General features: G+C 40.6%; 2 protein-coding genes across 6 annotated transcripts in view; one reads left to right on the top strand and one right to left on the bottom strand.

The window, feature by feature from the left end:
• LOC113990958 (inter-alpha-trypsin inhibitor heavy chain H3-like) overlaps positions 1 to 3,198 on the bottom strand; it is a 22,886-nt gene extending 19,688 nt beyond the window's left edge. For 2 of the 4 annotated variants that reach the window (XM_039379101.1, XM_039379106.1), the window contains exon 1: positions 2,630 to 2,964. Coding sequence is in view for 2 of the 4 variants with exons in the window: in XM_027726898.2 (XP_027582699.2) it covers positions 1,445 to 1,534 (90 nt within the window). In the remaining 2 variants the exon portion in view is untranslated. Of the gene's footprint in view, positions 1 to 1,444; positions 2,966 to 3,115 lie in introns of those variants that run through there. The other 2 variants (XM_039379098.1, XM_027726898.2) reach the window with 2 other exon arrangements.
• NEK4 (NIMA related kinase 4) lies at positions 2,735 to 17,383 on the top strand. Of its 2 annotated transcripts, none has more exons than XM_027726944.2 (16): positions 2,735 to 2,901; positions 5,739 to 6,005; positions 7,000 to 7,197; positions 8,056 to 8,163; positions 8,807 to 8,961; positions 9,563 to 9,704; positions 10,588 to 11,013; positions 11,433 to 11,486; positions 11,711 to 11,851; positions 12,639 to 12,779; positions 13,163 to 13,226; positions 13,632 to 13,738; positions 14,804 to 14,892; positions 15,526 to 15,731; positions 15,860 to 15,993; positions 16,412 to 17,383. In XM_027726944.2, exons 1-16 carry the CDS (start codon positions 2,809 to 2,811, stop codon positions 16,502 to 16,504), a joined length of 2,418 nt encoding a protein of 805 aa, XP_027582745.1. In that variant the 5' UTR covers positions 2,735 to 2,808; the 3' UTR covers positions 16,505 to 17,383. The 2 variants fall into 2 exon arrangements, with proteins under 2 accessions (XP_027582745.1, XP_027582752.1); XM_027726951.2 differs by having other exon boundaries at positions 2,735 to 2,865; positions 16,412 to 16,661.

Genomic DNA, 17,383 nt, shown 5'->3' with positions numbered 1-17,383 from the left:
CTAAACCTCCCTGTGAGCTGAAGGAGTCCCAGTGCTGCCAAAATGAGAGGGCCATAAAGGGAGGGCTGTACCATCGCTCCCCGTGCTTTGAATGCTCTGAATATGGAGTTCTACAGGTTGTTTTTAACCTAGGAAAATCTTTCCCACCCTTAGGAACAAGGTGTGCCAGTACACACAGGGATCTTTGATTGGGATTTTTGTTCAATTTTCACCAGAACTGGGTCTGCTGACTGTGTTTACCTGACTATGGCTCTAAAAGGAGCTTTGGCAGCCTGAAGCTCATCAGCCAACGAGGCTTCCAGCCACACTTCACCATTCCCTGCTGGCACACTCCTTGGGGCCAGGACACAGATGGGGACAGAGACCTTCACACTTCAAAGCAACCCCCTCCATTTCAATCACATCACATTTGTATAAGGTATATAACAAAACTAGGAGAATCGACTGATTTTTCCATAGCATTCTGCATGTATGGATGGAGCACTGCCCAGAGCTTTGGCAGTTTTCCACTTAGAAAGCTTTAGAGTTGCAAGACACAGAGAGAACAGGTACTATGGTAATCAGCAGGAAAAAGCTACATTATATCTGGGCTACATAATGGTTAAATAACAAGAATCACTGGCATTTCCAGTTTGCAGCATTAAATCTCAAGTTGATTCTTGAAGGTTAGGCATGTTACTATCCTGATTTTCAAAGAAAAAGTGTTGGCAAAGACCATAACCTAATCAACAGGAATGAACTGTAATTTGCTTTGTCCTGTTCTACACAGTAACTCAAAATCTTCCCTCAGGAGATTTGCCCTCTGTAACTTTTTGGAGTACGTAAGCACTGAGAGAGAGGAAAATAATTTATGGAGGGGAGGGGTAGTGGGCAGTAACTTAACCAAAGAAAATTAGGCAAAACATCAGGCAGCACTGCCTTACTCAGAGATCAATCGAAACCAGAACGGCCCTCTTGAGGGACAGATATTTTTAAGAGATATATTTAATGCTGTGCTAACATGCAAATCTTTTGAGAAAAAACCTACCATGTCATTTGGTTAGTGGACATTTATCTTGATGCCATGTTATATTTCTGTTTTCTCCTTCTTGGAGGCATCTTTTCACTGATATTTTGCATTGCAAAATGTGCTAAAGTCAGTTCCCTGGCAGCACTGATTGCTTTACACATTTAAATATAAAACCACTAAAACATTTTACCACTATGTGGTGATGACAGAGAAAACAGAAGAAAGGGATGCTTTTAAAAAGAGAAGTAGGAGAACTTCAGAGCTGATGGAACACTGAGGCTGATTAGAGGTCAACCAGTCTGCGTCCCAAGTTCAATCTTGTGTCCACACAGAGCTCCTGCTGTCAGCACTGTATGAACTCTCTGATAAATGCTGATAAATTGCAAGAAATTAATCTATGAAGAGTGGGAGCTCCATACGCAGTTGGTTACTTACCTTGATGTTTCTGATATGTGTTACCAAAACGTCTGATGATGCAAAGGTGGGAATCAATAATAAAATACAAAGCAATAGATTGTTTTCCATTTTGGAAAAAAAGTAAGGCTCAGATTGGAACGATATGCATAAATATATAATGCTTTGTTTACCAAGTGTTAATAAATAACTCAGTGAGAAAAGTGGGATTAAACATTAGGCATTTGGGAAAAATCAAACACTGAATTTTTAATTTGCATAGTCTACAGAATACTGTTACAAAATCTGTTACAGACTATTTCAGCAGTGTCCCTTCCATGTAATAACTTCAAACAGAAATTCAACAACCATTTCTGTAGGAGCAACTGAGATCAATCTCCTCTCCAGACTCTCTTCTTTGCCAAATGAAAACTGTCATCTTTCCGATACTTCCTTAAAGGCTTTCCCTGGCCCAAATTACTGCAGCCATGACAGAGCTTGCAGCCTGTGACACCCATTTAACCTCCTATTCAAAACTACTCCTGTAATCCTATGTTATCACCCAGGTACCCGATTTAGGTATCATTATTTGACGTGTCCTGTCTAGTACAGAAACTTCCCGTTACATGGGTTCTTATTCATCTTCGTGGCTGAAACCAGGTCCAAGCTCCCAGGTCTTGCATCTTGCACCCTCAATGCCCATCCAGCCTGCAGCTGCCTGGCCCTTCTCCTCTATTTGTTATCTTGACAGTGTTAATTATCTCCTAAACTTTTTAGCTGGTTTATCTCCTCTGATGAACTTTGAGGACTGGGAGTTAAATGCCCAGTGATAATAGAACATTTTATTTTGGGGTTTTCCTGCAGTCAGCGTTCTGAGGTGCTCAGCCACATGAGGGACACAGGAGAGGTTCACAAGCTCCTTTTAAACCAGTCTGGATGTTTTTTGACCAATTCTGTGCCCCACCCAAAGGGACAGGATGGCTCTGTGAGCTGCTGACAGGGGCAGCTGTGCCCATGGCAGGTGAGGTGGCGGGACCTGCTGTGGGGTGCTATTGCACAGCTGCCCACTGGGCTGTCACCGTGCCCCTGTCGCCAGCCTTTCCCGGGGCTCAGCACATGGACCTCATGGAGCTGCAGCCCAGGACGCCCGTCACACAGTGTTTGTGAGGAGATACTTCTGTTTCTGGGGCCGTAGAAGAGGGAAAGCCTCGGCGCGTTCGCCGGTACCTCAGGGATCCCTCAGGCTCGCTGCCCGCTCTCAACATGGCCGTCTCGCCCGCTTCCAAAATGGCCGCCGCGGCGCCGCTGCCGCGCCATAAAGCTGCGCGGCGGGCGCCCCATGGCCGTGGCTGCCCCGGGTATCTCTATGGCAGCGGGTGCTGCCCGGCCCCGGCGGCGGGAGGAGGATGTCCCTGGCTGCCTATTGCTTCCTGCGGGCCGTGGGGAAGGGCAGCTACGGGGAGGTGAGCCTGGCGCGGCACCGCCAGGACCGCAAGCAGGTAGCGAGGGGCGGGTCGTAGGGCGCTGGCACGGCAGGGGCCGCGGCTCGGCGTGAGGGGAACGGCCGGGGCTGGGCTGGGCTGGGGGTGCCGCAGGGTCTGCTTGGGGTGTCACCGACACCCCGCTGTGGCCCACCCTTGGCTTGTGGCCCTGGGAACAGACTCGGGACGAGCAGGGATGTGGCCTCGTGTCAGGTGTGTCTGTGACCGTCACCTGGTGTGAGGGTGTGGCTGGGACCATCGCCTGGTGTCAAGGCAGGGCTGTGACCATCGCCTGGTGTCAGGGTGTGGCTGCAGCCCATGAGCTGGGCTGGTCCAGCTGGGCTGCTCGTATTCTCCTCCTTTGTCTGTGAGGACTTTTGTTAAAGAAGTGCAGAAGACTCTTCCGCCATCCCTTGTCTTTTTAATCATAACCTCCACACACTCCCCACACCCCCTCCCGATAAAGCCAAGCCCCCAAAATAACTTTTTTTTCTTAATGTAAGTAAAAATAACAATAACACTTTTTTTTCCTTTTCTTAATGTATAATGCCATGTTTTGTGGAGGAAAGCTGTTTTGGGTAGTCCTTTGGGTGACAGGGAAGCACAGCCTGCTCTTAGCGTGAGGCAGAACAGGTTGCTCTTGCCCTGTTACTGCTTGTGCAGTGTCTTCAAGATGTGCACGTGTGGTGGAGATAAAAAATATGGCAAGGATGGAAAACCAGCTCCTGGTGTTGGCTTTCTCTGGCATCAGCTCTGTGGGAGAAAGACGGGTGTTTGCTGTATTGGCTGTGCAACAGCCCGGGAAGTTTTGGTTGTGTCAGAGTTAGGTGCAATGATTTTTGTTGGAAAACTGAAATAATCTGTCCTGCCTGGCCAAAGCAGAGGTGTTTGATAGGAAATGTGAGAGGGTAGAAAAATGGGGATGGAGAAGACCCACAGAACAGTATCACAGGAACCTCGGGTGTGAGCCTTAAGCCTGGAATTGTACTGAAGATGATGGGAAAAGGTTTGTTCCCAGCAGCGATCAGAGGGCGTGTCCTTCCCGGATGAAGGCAGTTCCCTGGCTGGAATCCAGAGGTGAATCCCTACAATATGTAGGTTGGGTAGTAGTGACGGCAGGACTTGTTCCCTCCAGGCCATCACCACAGTGCATAGTCCAATGTCCTCAAAGAACTGCTAACCTCATCCTAAAAGTAAACAGTGCTTTGAGGTGACTTTCACCTGGATACAGGTCCTTGGATTTTTTTGTCGTGCTGCTGGTCATTAACATTGGCAAGAGCCTTGCTTCCTGTTTGTTGTTATTTCATCTTAAATGTTTGGTGTGTTTTACTGTGTCTTATCTTTTGCCAACTTTTACAAACTTCCTTCTGTAGCAAGATGATCAGGATTTTTTTGTTGTGGCTTTGGCATAGTGCCTTGTGTTCTTTGAAAGAAATTATGTCTTATTTAAGCATATTTGCTGATAGCTGAATGCTGTTTATTTGTGGAAAAACTCAAGTGGCTCTAAATGTTTCAAATAAAACGAAATGCAATTTGTACACAGTTCAGTATCAAATAAGGCAGAAGAGCTTTGCAATAGATTTCATGGGAATCTTGCCAGGAGAACATGCTCATTAAACCAAACATAATCAATGCCGAGTTTAAAATAAGGCTAATACACGTGCTTTTTGCATTTTGGTAGTGTATAATCTAAAGGATGCTGATATAAAGCTAAAAACTTTTGGGTTCTGTGCTCAAAGATAGAATTGTAGTTGACTTGCCATGTAGAACACAGTAGTTGCAGCATTTCCATTTTATTTTAAACTTAGATGATTCTGTACACAATTAGTTTAGTGATATTCCTTCTGGAAGCTTTGCACCGTCACAGGTTATATCCAGCAGATTTCTGAAACACCAAGTCATGAGGTTCTGTGGATTTTTCTGGGTAATTGGTTCCCTTGGTATATAGGGGCGTCTCCTTAGCACTAATTAAATGTGTTGGGCTAATTAATAGGCCCAGCCTGGGCGGCAAACACTGAACAATTGCTGAGGATGCTGAAAATCAGCAAGTAAAAAAATTTTTTAGAAGTTTTGATTTAAAAGCTCTCAGATAAGAGCGGGGTCAGGTGTAACCGTGGCACGTTTGTTCCGTGGAAAGCTGATGCCCTAAAGTGAATACCACAAAATTTACATCGGGATGGGGCCGGGTCAGAACGAAGTGTTGGTGATAAAAGTGTGCTGTGAATTTTATTGCCTCATCTATGTTTTTGCTAAAACCTGAAATTCCTTAGAATTACAATAGTACATATTAGGGAGGTGAAGAACAGTTTTTATGTGTAGCTTTGAAAAATTCTTAACCCATCTGAATACAGAATAAAAGAAATTTAGGAATGACTGTAAGACCTTTTGTCTCTTTCTTTCAGATAACTTTTATCCTAGACATCATTGTAATTTTTTGCATGTGACTATATACTTTCCTTATTATTACTGTATATTTAAAGTAACTATTGAAGTGGCCCTTTTTGAGTGTGACTGTGGTGCACGAACAGGTATTTCAGGCTTAAGAGATGAACAAAAGACACACATTTAAAATGAGAATGGTGGGGGGGAAGATAAATATGAACATTGGTCAAAAGAAAGTAAACCACAAAATTCCTGTGCAGAGTTGTATTCAGGTAGATGAACAGAATGGCCACAGTTCTTCCATTTTTGTGGTATAAGGGTAGAAATGATGCATAACTGTTAAACTGCAGCCTCCACCTAGAATAAAGAGTGGAGTTTCAAATACTGTGTTTCCCTGAGACCTGGAAAATTCCCTGGAGCTTCTGCACAGTCACCTTGATCCCTTGTGCTACATCTTGCCATTTCTTTTCCAGTATGTCATCAAAAAGTTAAACCTCAGAAACGTTTCCAGCCGTGAGAGGAGAGCGGCAGAGCAGGAGGCACAGCTGCTGTCCCAGCTGAGACACCCCAACATCGTCACCTACAGAGAGTCCTGGCAGGGGCAGGATGGCCACCTGTACATTGTCATGGGCTTCTGTGAGGGAGGAGACCTCTACCACAAACTTAAGGAGCAGAAGGGCAAACTCCTGCCTGAGAATCAGGTGGTGGAGTGGTTTGTCCAGATTGCCATGGCACTGCAGGTAAAATAAAGTATAAATTTGTCACCTTCAGACGTAAACCTAATTTGGCTCTTTCTGCATTTATTGAAATCCTGTTTGGCTGGATACCATCTAAATACAGTGGTTATTAGTATATTAAAAGTGCTCCCAGGTCACTGCAGTCAAATCAAACATTTGAAGCAAGAAGTTTCTGTCATATTTTATGTCCATAACTCTGTGGCACAGTAGACAGTGGTAACCTCCAGGGTGTTTGCAACTCTAGTTGCTTCTCTGGTTTGAAAGTTTAGGTTAAATTTATAAAATGTAGTTTTTGAGGAAAAAAAAAAGGGAGAGGCAGATTATTTCAGGAATGTTTTCTGTTCTGTGGTTTTGTTGGTGTTTTTTAATGGTAAATTTAGACTATTAATTCATTTCTATTAAATCTTGTCTTACTCCTCTGAAGTTTAGTAATCATAGTTTATTAAACTTTAAAGGCAATTGTTTAGCAATAAAGACCAGATATAAATGTCAACACTAAAGAATAAGTAATTGGAAAGAAAATTCTATCTAAAAGTTGGCTGTTGTGATCAAACATACAGAAGTCTACAGTACTGCCTGTTCTTGTTTATTATGACTAATTTCCTTCCCTGTTTACACAAAGCTCACATTGTAATTTCCACTGAGATTTTATACTTAAGACTAAGATTGTCAAGAAATGGAAGCAGCAGAAACTGAGTTACAGTTTGAGTCTTAACCTTACATTTTTCTTTCTTCTTTTCTGCTGACTTACAAGAGCCACAGAGGGAGATTTAGGTAAAGAGTGCCAAATTTTGGACCTGTGCCTGGTATCAGTCATTCTTAATGTTAATTCACTAATACTGTACTAGCAGGGCACTCCTGACTTTGAGAGTGATTTATGGGTCTCTTCTGCTTTTGTGTGTTCCCTCTTTGACTCATGTAATGAGATTTTACTTTTCAGCGTAGAGGAATGAATTAGGAGTTAATTAACTCTGTGTGGTTGTCTTGTTCCCCCCAGTATTTACATGAGAAGCACATTCTGCACAGAGATCTTAAAACTCAAAATATTTTCCTGACACGAACAAACATAATCAAAGTGGGTGACCTGGGAATAGCCAGAGTGTTGGAAAACCAGTATGACATGGCCAGCACCCTCATAGGCACCCCCTACTACATGAGCCCTGAGCTCTTTTCCAACAAACCCTACAACCACAAGGTAGAGTATGATATTTTATGTGGTTTATTTTCTGTTTTGTGAGGCACCTTGTTTTGTTTGTCTGAGAACATTGCAATCTTATCTACGGGTTTTAATTTTTTTTTATTGCTTCCAGCTCTTTTTAATGTTCCCAGAGACCAAACAAAAAAATAGGAGAGAGATTTGTAGGCGCCTTTATTTCTGGAATTGTTTGGGAATTCATGGCATGTGATAAGTTATCACAGCCCGTTTGTTCAGCAGGCTGCCTGTACCTCTCACAGCAGGGCAGTGGGAACAGAAGTATCACTCTGTTAGATGCATATTCTAAATTTATTATATATCACACAGGAAGCTTTATACTCAGTAGTTTGTATTTGACATAAGGGCAGCATTAAAAAAAGAAAAGAAAAAGGCAGTTTTAAGTAGAAGAATAAGCAGTGCTACTGTGAATTTAAAATTTAACAGAATAAAGCAAACACATTCCCTATTCAGCTCTTGCTGCAAGCTACACACACCATAAATATGAGTGTCTGCAGTGAGCAAGAGTTGAGAAGAAACTGTTCTTCCAATGAAAAATCAAAAGATTTTCATTTGCCTGTTAGAACTGATATTGTACTAAGAAAGGAAACAAGCAAACCCTGCTACAAATAGCTAATTTGTGCCCTTCTTTTTGGAAAAAAAAGGTGATAAATGGAAGAAAGTAGCTCAGCTGATCAAAATTAAAAAGAAGAGAGTGAAGCCAAAAGTTTGTAATGGGATTTGGTCTTAATTAGTTTAATGTCATTAAAGGCCTCTTTGAAAGCAGATGACTGAGTCTGGAGATAAAACTTGAACAGTTAATAAAAAGTCCCCAAAACTTATTTTTTTCCCTTTTTCCAGTCTGATGTTTGGGCACTGGGCTGCTGTGTTTATGAGATGGCTACGCTGAAACACGCCTTCAATGCTAAAGACATGAACTCCTTGGTTTATCGAATTATTGAAGGAAAGGTAAACACTTTTTATATAAAGATTTTTTTATTTGTGACTTGATTTTTTTTCTGTCTAGAACTTGAGATTATCTTTTTTCATCAGAAATATTGCATGGAGTTAAAAATACTTTGCCTGTTACCTGCGTCATCATTATGTTGTAAGACTGTTTCATGGTGGTATATGATGTAAAATGAGACCAAGGGAGTCACTCATCTGTAGGTATTGCTAGAGTTTCTTGTTACTCCTTTGTATAACTAGTATATTGATTAGTTCCCAGAGTCCTGAGATTAATTTCTTAATTTTCTTGTGGTTTAAACGTTGTGTAAAAAATTAAATTGCTCTCCGCATGATGCCATTTTCCTGTTAGGTAAGATTATAAGATTAGCTTGTTTAAGTATCTGTCTTGATTTATCATATAATGAAGTTAATATGGATTTAATTTATATAATTTTTTAAGCCTATTTACAGAACTTTAGCTGCTGATATTAATGAAAAAATGCAAACAGTTCTTAGACAAACACTTGGAGTTTGTGTTCTGTTTAACATTAAGCACTTGGGTAGCTTTGAGCACTTGAACAATGGGTTTATTTTTTTGTGCAAAGCGTGTAGCTGGACATAAATAATAAGTTAAATAATGTCAGGCTCCCCTTTGCTTTCACAGCTGCCACCCATGCCAAAGGATTACAGCCCCCAGCTGGTGGCAATAATACAAACCATGCTCAGTAAAAAACCCGAGGAACGACCGAGTGTGAAAAGCATCCTGCGGCAGCCGTATATCAAGCAACAGATTTCTTTGTTTTTGGAAGCCACAAAGGCGTAAGATATTTTCCTTTGAGTGATTCTGTCCAAAATCTTCATGTTGCTGCTGTCTCTGTTTTACAACTTCTCCTGGTTTTTTGTTGTAGAGGGATGAAATGAGTTGTGTTATGTGCGGCTACAAAGCGTATGAACACGAGTTTCTTTGCATTCTCTGAGAAATAGGAGGGAATTAGAGTGGAAAATAGGTTTTTTTTCTGCAAATGCAGAGTAAAACTGTGCAATGCTTAGGAAAGCAGAAGTTCTCTGAGGCCATTTATCATCTGGGAGTTGCAAAAACAAGTTCCTTTTGATATACACTGATATAATTTTTTTTTCTTTGTCAGGTTTAGTTATGTTACTGCTCCCAGATAGGACTGACCTTGATGCTCTGCAGAACAAGTGTACATTGCTGGCAGAGTCTGAGTCATGTTTTTAAGCTCCTTTTCTAGAAATGAAAATGAGGATGTTGTGCACAGTCTGTTGAAAAAGCCCAGTATCTCATACTCTTAGTGTGAAAGCTTTGTAGTGAAGTGGACTTTTCTTAATTAGCATAATGTAAAGAAATGTCTTTAGACCTTGTTGATGGTGATTGAGTGAACCACTTTGATTTTCTTTACAGGAAAGCAGCTAGAAATCAGAAGAAAACAGTGAATTCTAAACTTAAAGATCCTTGTTCTGTCATCTCAGCAAAGAATGAGTCTCACAGCAGGAATGTTACACACCAAAACCACTCCCCTGAGCAAGCCAGGAAATACAAAGTTGTGAGACATATTTTTTTTTCTTTAACAAAACCCTAAACAGTAAAACAACAACAATAACAAAACCCAACAAGACCCAAATCCCTCTTGCTTTTTCTAGAGAAAAAAAGTCAGTTTTATAAGTACCTTGAGCATTTGTGAGAATGTAGATCTGATTCCTAGGAATTTGTAAAACTCATATTAAGGAAAGAATTGTGTTTAGGCAAGAGTGGAAGTAAATTATCAGCTGTGGACCAGTGAAAGTAATTGCAATGTCTTTAAGATGTTAATTAAACAACACCTGGTTTTTCATTTGAGGGTCACTGTGTGAATTACTCATGGAGTATTTGGGGTCAAATATTTCATGACAAGTAGTAATCATTTTTTCCAATCAAAATCATATACTTAAACTAATTATACTTACAACCCAAATTATTTATTGTTGAAATTCTTTCCAGTGTTTAGAACAATTCTTTTGTAATGGTTAATCTTGTGCATGTATTTTACTTTCTATAATGAGTCTGCTCTTCTGGGTTTAAGTTTTAAATGCAGAAATACTGAACATATGTGGTGTAGTACATCTTAAACTTGGTGCTCATTGGCACCTCCCTTAAGGAAGAGCCAAGTGAGTACAGCTTTTCTTTCATGACCTGGTGAGAAGTAGTTGTACTCCATGTGTATAAACCAATACCTGAAACAGGTGAATTGCAAATCCAGTCTGTATCTCTTTAAAAATGTGGGGTTTGACTTTTGTGAGGCTCTCAATCTATAGTTGATCATAATTTCCTTGCAGTTTCTGTATCTGGTATGTTCTTGTTTTTTTTCCTCAGGGGCTTAGAGAATTCTTTCATCTGTGTGTAACACCCGAAAAGTAATTAATTTTTTTTTGTTTTCCTTTTAATTCTAGAATGAGGAAGATTGCATCATCAAATATAAAGCCACCAAATTTTGTCCCTCAGAGAAGCCAGTTGTTGGGGTGGAAAGAAAACCAAGCAATAATGATCCAAACAACCTGGGAGATTCCATAGCTACAATCAGTGAAGTGAACATTGATATCTTCCCATCTGAAAGGACGAAGCGTGGAAGTGAGAAGTGTGGCAGTGAGTGTATCCCAGAGAATAATAAAGCAAAGTATTTAAATCTTCCAGGCAATTCTAAAATAACATCTCGTAGCCCACCAGTTAAGGAAGATGGACCACAGCAAAGAGCAAAACAAGCTTCTAAAGCTGAAAAAGTTGAGTCACAGCTGTCTTCTGTTAATGCTGTAGAAGATAATGATGACACTTTGAAACTCCTGCAGCCTGTATCAAAAGACCAAAAGCAGACTGACCTGGTAATGCATTTATGCTTATTTGAAATAGACTTAAGTAATGACCAGCTCTTAAAATTTGGAGAGCTGCTGCATATGTTCTTCTGTCAAAGTAGGATGCTGCTGATGCAATTACTGAGATTCTTAAGTAGTTAGGAACCTTGGCTTCAGATTTGCAAAGGCAACAATGTGAAGGAGTTTTGGGCTTTCCATCTGGGTGATGGAAATTGTGTTTTTACAGAGAACAGTTTTCCAACTCAAAAGAAGAGTAAGAATTGTTTTGTAATTTCTTTGTTCTGTGTACTACATAGGCCTGGCTGATCTCGAGTTTGTCCTGATTTGGATGGGGAGCTAATTGGTGATGATTGTCTTTTCACTCCATTTTGATCTACAATGAAATTTTCATAGACACTTTTCTAATGAGAAACCATTATTTGTTGTAGAGCTTGGATTCTACTGAAGAGCTGGTAGGACCCTTTGTTCCCATTGTTATTCAAGTAAGTGTCCTTCCTTGAAGGTTTAGTAGCTTAGAAATGCTGGTACAGAAGGTGGTTTTTTCTAACAGTCTATCAAATAAGAGTTTATTGTGGTTGCACCTGTGCTGTGTTAAGGTGGTTACAGTCCAAACAGTCAAGTGGCCTGTGTGATTTTTTTTTAAGTGTGTATGTGTAAGTCTGGAAATGCCATGTCTACATTTTTTAAAAACACTTTTACTTATTAGGATGATGCCAGTCATGGAGCTTTGGGAGATGCTCAAGGAAAAACCTTCCATTTGGAGCCTCATAGCTCTGTCAGTGAACCTTCTCTCTCATGGCAGCAGCAGCAGAAGAGAAGAGAGCTGGCTGAAGGCTGCTCAGAGAAGGTGCAGACACTCGAAAAATAACTCTCCTCTTTCCTTTAAGACTACTGCATTTTTCCCCTCTTTAAAAGTGGGACCTGTTTTTTAAAAAAGGGTGGGTGTTTTAATGCTGTTCTTGTTTGATGTGTACCTGTGTAACTTCATGGGTAACAAAATGCAGAGCACTGTTAGAAGCAGCCTATTTGAAAATCTCACAGGTGGCTGTGCCAGAGGCTTTGCCTTTGTTGTGCTGCAGTCTTCCCTAGAAAATTCCATCAGGACTTCTCACTTTTGTGACCACAAGTCAGTGCCTTTCCTGACTGTTGTTGATAAGGCTGCTTGAGGTGGGTGGTACCTTACCAGTACTTTAGAACAGACACATGTATTGGCTGCCCTGTGCAAACTGTAGGAAGAAAATCTTGGCATGCACATGGGACAGGGCTCCTGTCAATGCTTCCACACTGAGCAGAGAGGTTGCTTTGGGGAAAGGCACTGGCTATACAAGGATAGAGAAGAGGATGATTGGTGATTGATACCTTGTTTTTCTCTTCGGTTTTCCTATTTGAGGGTTGGGACAGTGGTTGCCAAGGCATTGGCTGAAAAATAGTCTGTGAGGAGGGGGACAAGATGTAGGGATGGAGAAGCAGAAATCTGGAGAGGGAAGGATGAAGCTGGGAGATGTGCAGAGATTACAGTAGGATTCAAAACCTCTGGCATCAGGCTTTACCATGCAAGAATGTCTTCTAGATTGCAGAGTACTTAAACTTGTAATAAAAGCAATATATAAACTCTTGCTCACTTCTCTGTCAAGTTCAGGACAGTTTCTCCTCGACCTCTGCCAGTTCCTTCTGATGTGAACAGCAGGGCAGCCCAGAGGTGTGCAGAGCAGCACGGTGCTGGAGCCTCTGAGCCTGGAAGTGGTGCCAAAGCCAGTCAAGCTGCCGTTCCAATGGTTAGTGCTGGATACTGGGTCTGCTTGCTTTTGTCTCTCATTCCTTCTGAGCAGTTTGTACTTTGAGTGTATGCACAGTGAGTTAAGAAATGTAGCTTCCTACCTAATGGAAGTCCTGTCAAGCACCTGCTCAGTGCAGGATGAGCAGCTGCCTTGCTGAACGGTGGAGGTTGGAACCCCCTTTCCTAGAGTGCAGACTGGTCTCATAGCACAAGACCATTTCGTATTAAATAATTAAGCATTTGTTAGATGATCAGGGGGTCTGCTCTAATAGCTCTCTCTCCCCCGTGTCAGTTGAAAAGGAGTCTTTCCTTTATCAGTGATTAGATAACAGAAGCCATTATGGTGATTGCAAATTAATATCAAATTAACTTCCTCTGCAGGAGCGGCCCTTGTCAGCAAGAGAGCGAAGGAGGCTGAAACAGTCTCGGGAGATGCTTCCCTCTGGTAACTTTTATGTTTACATATTAACATTTTATGTATAAGTGGGCTAATAACTTCTTCGTGAAGAAATTATAACTTGTTTGTTCTTCACTGCCATCTTCAGAGAGATGCCCTAAGTGTCTAGTTCTGTATTAGCCAAAAATTTCTGTTAACATGCCCATATTTTTGTGCTGCTTAGTCAGTTATGTTCAGTTGTGTTCTGTGGTGATAACTTGTCTTGGAAATGTACATGAAACACAGAATATTCAGCTTTCAGACAGAAGCTTCAATGTTTTCCCTTAGCAGAATACCTACCTACCTACCTGCCTGCCTTCTGCCAGGTGATAGACTTTTTCTTGCATGAGCATGAAACTTATTCAAAATACATGTGGATAAGTTGTAAATGTTGTAAAAATGTCATCTTTTCAGTGGTTCCGGCGAGACAGTCATCAAATGGTGCAGTAGTTGAAGCAAAATCACAGGTGGAAAATTGTGTTAAAGTTGCTCAGTCCTCATCAGATCCCAGTATTTCCCAGGTAAAGCAGGGTCATATGCCTTTCAAGTGTTTAAATGAAGGCATGATTTGGGAAGAAAGTGATATTTAAAACAAATCTGCGTGGAAGAAACTCTCTGTAAATAAGAGTGCAGAGTTCTCTGTAAATACTGCTTTGTAAGGCCTGGGATGGGGTATGGATCTCTAATCCACTTTGACCAGATCAGTTTAACATTGCAGGCTTCCTGTGCATTTTCACTCCACTTGTCAGAGATGATAACTAGGCATCTCTTGCTAATTGCTATGGACTCTCTAAATTGCAGAGTGTATTTTACTTTGGAAGGGAAGAAGTTTATCCTGAACTACGCTTTGGTTACAGATCAATAGTCTGCTTTAAATTCCTATTAACACCACACTACCTGGTACATCTGATTTTGCTTTGTTTGTGATGTTGAACATTTTTTTTTTAATCTGTAGTTAAATGCAGAAGAGGGACAGTGAAGAAATTTGAGTCTGAAATTCAAATTTTCTCAGCTCAGCACTTCCGTGGGAAGTGTTTTGCATGTTTTACCTGTGTGTGTTTGCTTTAGAACTGTTACCTAAATGCAAAGAGTTGTGTGCAATCACAGACTGAGGTTACAGGGGTACAGGCTGCTTGTGTGTGCATATGCTGGTGATGCTTTTGCAACCAAGTGGTTAAAATCCCAGGGAATGCTGGGAACTTACTGAACTGGTGAAAATGTATTTTAGTAGTATTTTTAAATGTGTCTTAAATTGCTGAGCTAAGGGTGATGTCTTTTTAATACAATTGGCAAAGAACTGACAGAGGTACATGATTTAATTGAGACACTTGGTGAAGCATTTGCAATGGTTTATGACTGAGATGTCACAGTAGTCACATCAGCATTTCATGAAGTATGTTCATGATGCCCTGGGTATTGTGTTTAAAACCAAAGGTTATACCTTTTAAATATTATCAGTAGGAGTGTGTAAAAATATGCTTGTTAAAAGTGTTTCATCCACATAAGAACAGTATAAATTGCTGCTAAATATTGCTAAATTACTTTCAGCTATTAGAATTTTTGTCATTTATTTCCTCTTCATGTAGAAAAAGAGAGAAACCCATTCCCTGTCTGATGATGAGTTGAGCTCTTCCACAAGCTCTACAGACAAGTCTGATGGTGATTCCAAGGAGAGGTAAGTATTTTAATACTGTGCAAGAGTTTTCACTGCTATATTAGACCTTGACTTGGACTGGAAAAAAGTGGCTTTCATACTTTTGTCTCCACATAGTGAGTGATTGAAGAAGTATGTGGTGCATTAAGGAAAAGAATTCCATTTAATTATTGTCTTTCTGTGACTGTCTTTCTGTTCCATGCTGAACTTTCTGGATGTAATTTTGTGCCTCTGTTTTTTGTCAGTTGTAGCTTCCCAGAAATCCAGTCTTCCAGCATCAAGGGACAAGTACTGTCAGGATGCACTAAAAGCATTAATTAAAAGGTGCCAATGTGCTTCCTTTCCACTGTGAATAAGGCTGAATTTATTTCTGCTTTTGTCAGTGTAAGCAGCTTTCCAAAAGCTGCAATTTGTTGCATTACTGGAGGTGCAGCTACAGAGTTGGCAGCAGCCAGTAGGGTTGTGGATTTTTACAGGCTGACAGGGCTCTGAGCCCTGTAAGAAGTTAAAGGAATACTGCTGGTGTTGCTGTTGATAAAACTGCCCCACAAGAAGTAATTTAACATGAATACTTACCTTCCTAAACTTCTTGTAAGTGCTTGGACTGTAGGGTGGAAGTTGCATCATAAGTGATGACTGAATTATATCTCCTAGGAAAAGCAATGTGAATGAAATGAATGACTTGGTGCAGCTGATGACTTGGACGCTGAAAATGGACTCTAAGGAGAACTCTGAGTACTGTGGAACCTCAACTCCAGCCCCAGAGTTTAAACTCCATAAAAAATATCGAGACACTTTGATTTTGCATGGAAAATTGCCTGATGAATCAGAAGAATTAAACATTGAAGAGATTCCTTCAGGTCTGTTGCTCTGGAATTCCGTGGTAATAATTACTATTATCCCATATTCTTCTGCAGAGTATGAAAATTGTCTATACTGAAAGTAGTTATTACTGCATTGATTTTTAATTGTATTTTATTTTTAATAGATATGTTAACAGTTCCTGACAAGATTAGGAGAATGGTTGAAATCCTGAGGTCTGATGTGGTGCAAGGATTGGGAGTGAAACTTCTTGAGGAGGTGTACAGAATCATGGAAGACGACGATGAAGCAAAAAGAGAGGTGAATGTCTTTCATAGTAAAATAGTTTAATTTCTTCATAAACCTAGAGAAATGAGCAGTGTCTTTACCCTACTGACACAGGGTAAACCTTGATTCCAGAAAGTCTTTATGTAGTCATGGGCAGGCATTGTAATTTTCTATCTTACCCATGCAGTATTTCATTTGTAACCTGTGAAGATCTGATTTATATTTTAAATTGTTTGGGTGGGATTTGGAACTCTCTTGCCTTCAGACAACAAAGACTTTCATCTTCCTTTCCTCTCATCTACTCGCCAAGCTTCACGTGCTGCTTTCAGTTGAGTGCCTTGGTATTTTTTTTTGGTTAATATTTGGTAGTTAATATTTAATATTTTGGTAGTTCCTGCTTTTTGTGCATGCCAGTAAGTTTTGTGGGCTTTGTTTTGTGTATTCTGAACAGCTGCAGCTGCGGGAGCACATGGGAGACAAGTACGTGAGTTACAGCGCGAAGGCTCGTCACCTGAAATTCCTTGAAGAAAATGTGAAGCTCTGACCAGAATCTTTTCCTTAGAGAAAAGGACTCTTTTATAGCCCATATGACAGACTGGACCAGCTTACAAAGCACGTTTACCTGTTGATCTCCTTTGCTGGAACAAGGAGGTGAACTTGTAGAAAACATTAGAGTTTGTAGTAATATTTTTCATGTTGAACTGTGAACCAGGCTATCACTTTCTCAGAAAAGAAACTGTTAGTTTAGTTTTTATTCTCTTAATGAAACTTTAAAAAGTTGCTTTTCATAGATGCACATAGGGATGGGTACCAAGTTTTGTATACTAAGGAGGGTCAAAAAAAATTATGTTTTGGTTTTGAATTTCTCCTAGCAAAAGGTTTTTGGTATGGTCACATAAATAGAGTAACAAAATCTCTGCCAAGGCTCTGGTGTGATACTGCATCAGATAGTTGTGAAAACTTAGCAAGAGAAATAATTACTAATTTTTGTAGAACCAAAATGCTGGAAATTGCCAAGCCCAAGTGCTGAAGGGGGTGGCTGTACTGCTTGTAAGGAGAGACTTTGCTTTTGTGTTTTGTTGCTGAGGCAGTCGCCAAGGTGGGGGAAAGCATTTGGTAACTGGATAAAGTAAGTCTGGAAATGGTTTGAAAGGAATGCAGCCATGGTTACCATGGTCCCAGCTGGAGAAATCCCTTTGCCTTACAAATAGTAATTCCTTTTAGGAATGAAAGTGCCCAAGACCAGAATCACATACAGAAATAGATGTCTTAGCTTTTCCCTTTCTTTGCATCCCGACTGTCTTGCTTACACACCCCCAGGCATTGTTGTGTACCATCCCTACAGAAAAAGCACATGTTCTTTTTAAAGGATAAAGAAGTCAAATAAATTGAATTTGTAAAATAAAATTCTAAATGAACAACC

The sequence above is a fragment of the Pipra filicauda genome, unplaced genomic scaffold, assembly GCF_003945595.2.
Source record: "Pipra filicauda isolate LSUMZ 115617 unplaced genomic scaffold, ASM394559v2 scaffold103_size3290846_pilon, whole genome shotgun sequence".
In the NCBI taxonomy this organism is placed as follows: Eukaryota; Metazoa; Chordata; class Aves; order Passeriformes; family Pipridae; genus Pipra; species Pipra filicauda.
The sequence above is the reverse complement of the archived record's forward strand: the minus strand, read 5'-3'. Positions and strand labels throughout refer to the sequence as shown.